The sequence below is a fragment of the Bombina bombina genome, chromosome 1 (genome assembly GCF_027579735.1).
Source record: "Bombina bombina isolate aBomBom1 chromosome 1, aBomBom1.pri, whole genome shotgun sequence".
NCBI classification, from domain to species: Eukaryota; Metazoa; Chordata; class Amphibia; order Anura; family Bombinatoridae; genus Bombina; species Bombina bombina.
Genome location: NC_069499.1, coordinates 1,440,761,602 through 1,440,763,260, shown reverse-complemented (window position 1 = coordinate 1,440,763,260; position 1,659 = coordinate 1,440,761,602). Strand labels below are relative to the sequence as shown.

Genomic DNA, 1,659 nt, shown 5'->3' with positions numbered 1-1,659 from the left:
GCGTTTTTATGAAAATAAAATGAGGAAAATACAAAAAAGAGATTCTGAAAAAAAGTGCTACTTTATAGCTCATTATATATCTCTTGTGAGGTTGGCTTGTGGGTATATCCTTCTTTCTAAACATTTCACATACATATTGTGTGCTGCTAGATTTTTCTGCCATTTTTTATAGTTTGCCTAGTGGGGATGTGTATTTTAGGGTTTATGTATTGTTGTCATTTTTTGCATATTGGTTGTTATTTTTTGACAGAATCCATCATTCTTGCAATCCTAATGCTAATAACATTATCATATATTTAATATTTTATTATATACATGACTTGGTAAAATGTGTAAAATCTATCATTTCAGTAATGAGTCAAATGGTTTCTAGACAACTGGACCTTATCACCATTTTTTTTTTTTTTTTTTTCAGGGGCCAAATGGAAAAGCTGAATCAAACATTGGTAACTGAATTCATTCTTTTGGGAATCACAAACATCTATTGGCTAAAGATCCCTTTCTTCATTACATTTCTTATATTGTACATGTTTAGTTTGGTAGGAAATGTCAGTATTGTAATTGTGGTAATTTATGAACACAACCTGCACACACCTATGTATTCCTTGTTGAGTAATCTTTCTTTCTTGGATTTCTGCTACTCAACAACCACAGTTCCTAAAATGCTTGCAGGTTTAGTAATGAACAACAAGAAAATATCTTTTACAAGCTGCATAGCTCAGCTCTTTTTCTTCCACTTTTTGGGAAGTACAGAAGCTCTTCTTCTCATGTCTATGTCTTATGATAGGTATGTTGCTATATGTAACCCTCTACGTTATCATAAAATCATGGCAAAAAAAACTTGTATAAAGTTGGCTTTTGGGGCATGGGGCACTAGCTTTTTTTATTCACTGACACACACAATTCTAGCATCCAGATTACCATTCTGCAGGTTCAACAATGTAGACCACTTCTTGTGTGATATCAAGCCATTATTAAAACTTGCCTGTTCAGATACTCGTCTCAATGAAAGTCTGGTGTCCATTATAACAGGCTTCATAGGCATTGCCTCCTTTGTATTAATAGTAATCTCTTATGCCTTTATTGGGACTCACCTCATGAACATACAAACCTCCCAAGGTAGACGCAAGGCCTTTTCTACCTGTACTTCCCACCTGACTGTTGTCCTTTTATTCTATGGAACTGCTCTCTCCACATACATAAGACCAGCCACCAAAGATTCTCTGGAGCAGGATAGACAGGCCGCTGTATTGTACACCGCAATTACTCCAGCCTTAAACCCACTTATATATGCTCTGAGAAACAAAGATGTAAAAATTGCACTTAAAAAACATGTTTTAAGAAGGCATGGCTTTTAAATAAATACTAAAACTATTGATTCCCTTTTTAATTTATCATATAGATAAATAGGAACCATATATAGAAGGGTTCACAGAGCTCCATAGTGAAACGTAGAGGGGGCCCTAATTAAGGCCAATTTAGAAGAGCTACTCATGGAATAATGGTGCATTCATCTACATGCATACATTTGTAGTTTTATATCTATAGCTCTATACAAAAAACTGGAAAAGTATTACTATCTTTAATCAATCGGCGGGGGGGAGTTGATAGAGAAGAAAATTGTAAACTGTGTATTATTACACATATCACACATCAAAA

General features: G+C 34.5%; 1 protein-coding gene across 1 annotated transcript; it reads left to right on the top strand.

The window, feature by feature from the left end:
• Positions 1–422: 422 nt before the first annotated feature.
• LOC128665911 (olfactory receptor 12D3-like) lies at positions 423–1,358 on the top strand. The gene has a single exon (XM_053720166.1). It carries the CDS (start codon positions 423–425, stop codon positions 1,356–1,358), a length of 936 nt encoding a protein of 311 aa, XP_053576141.1.
• The last annotated feature ends 301 nt before the right edge of the window (positions 1,359–1,659 follow it).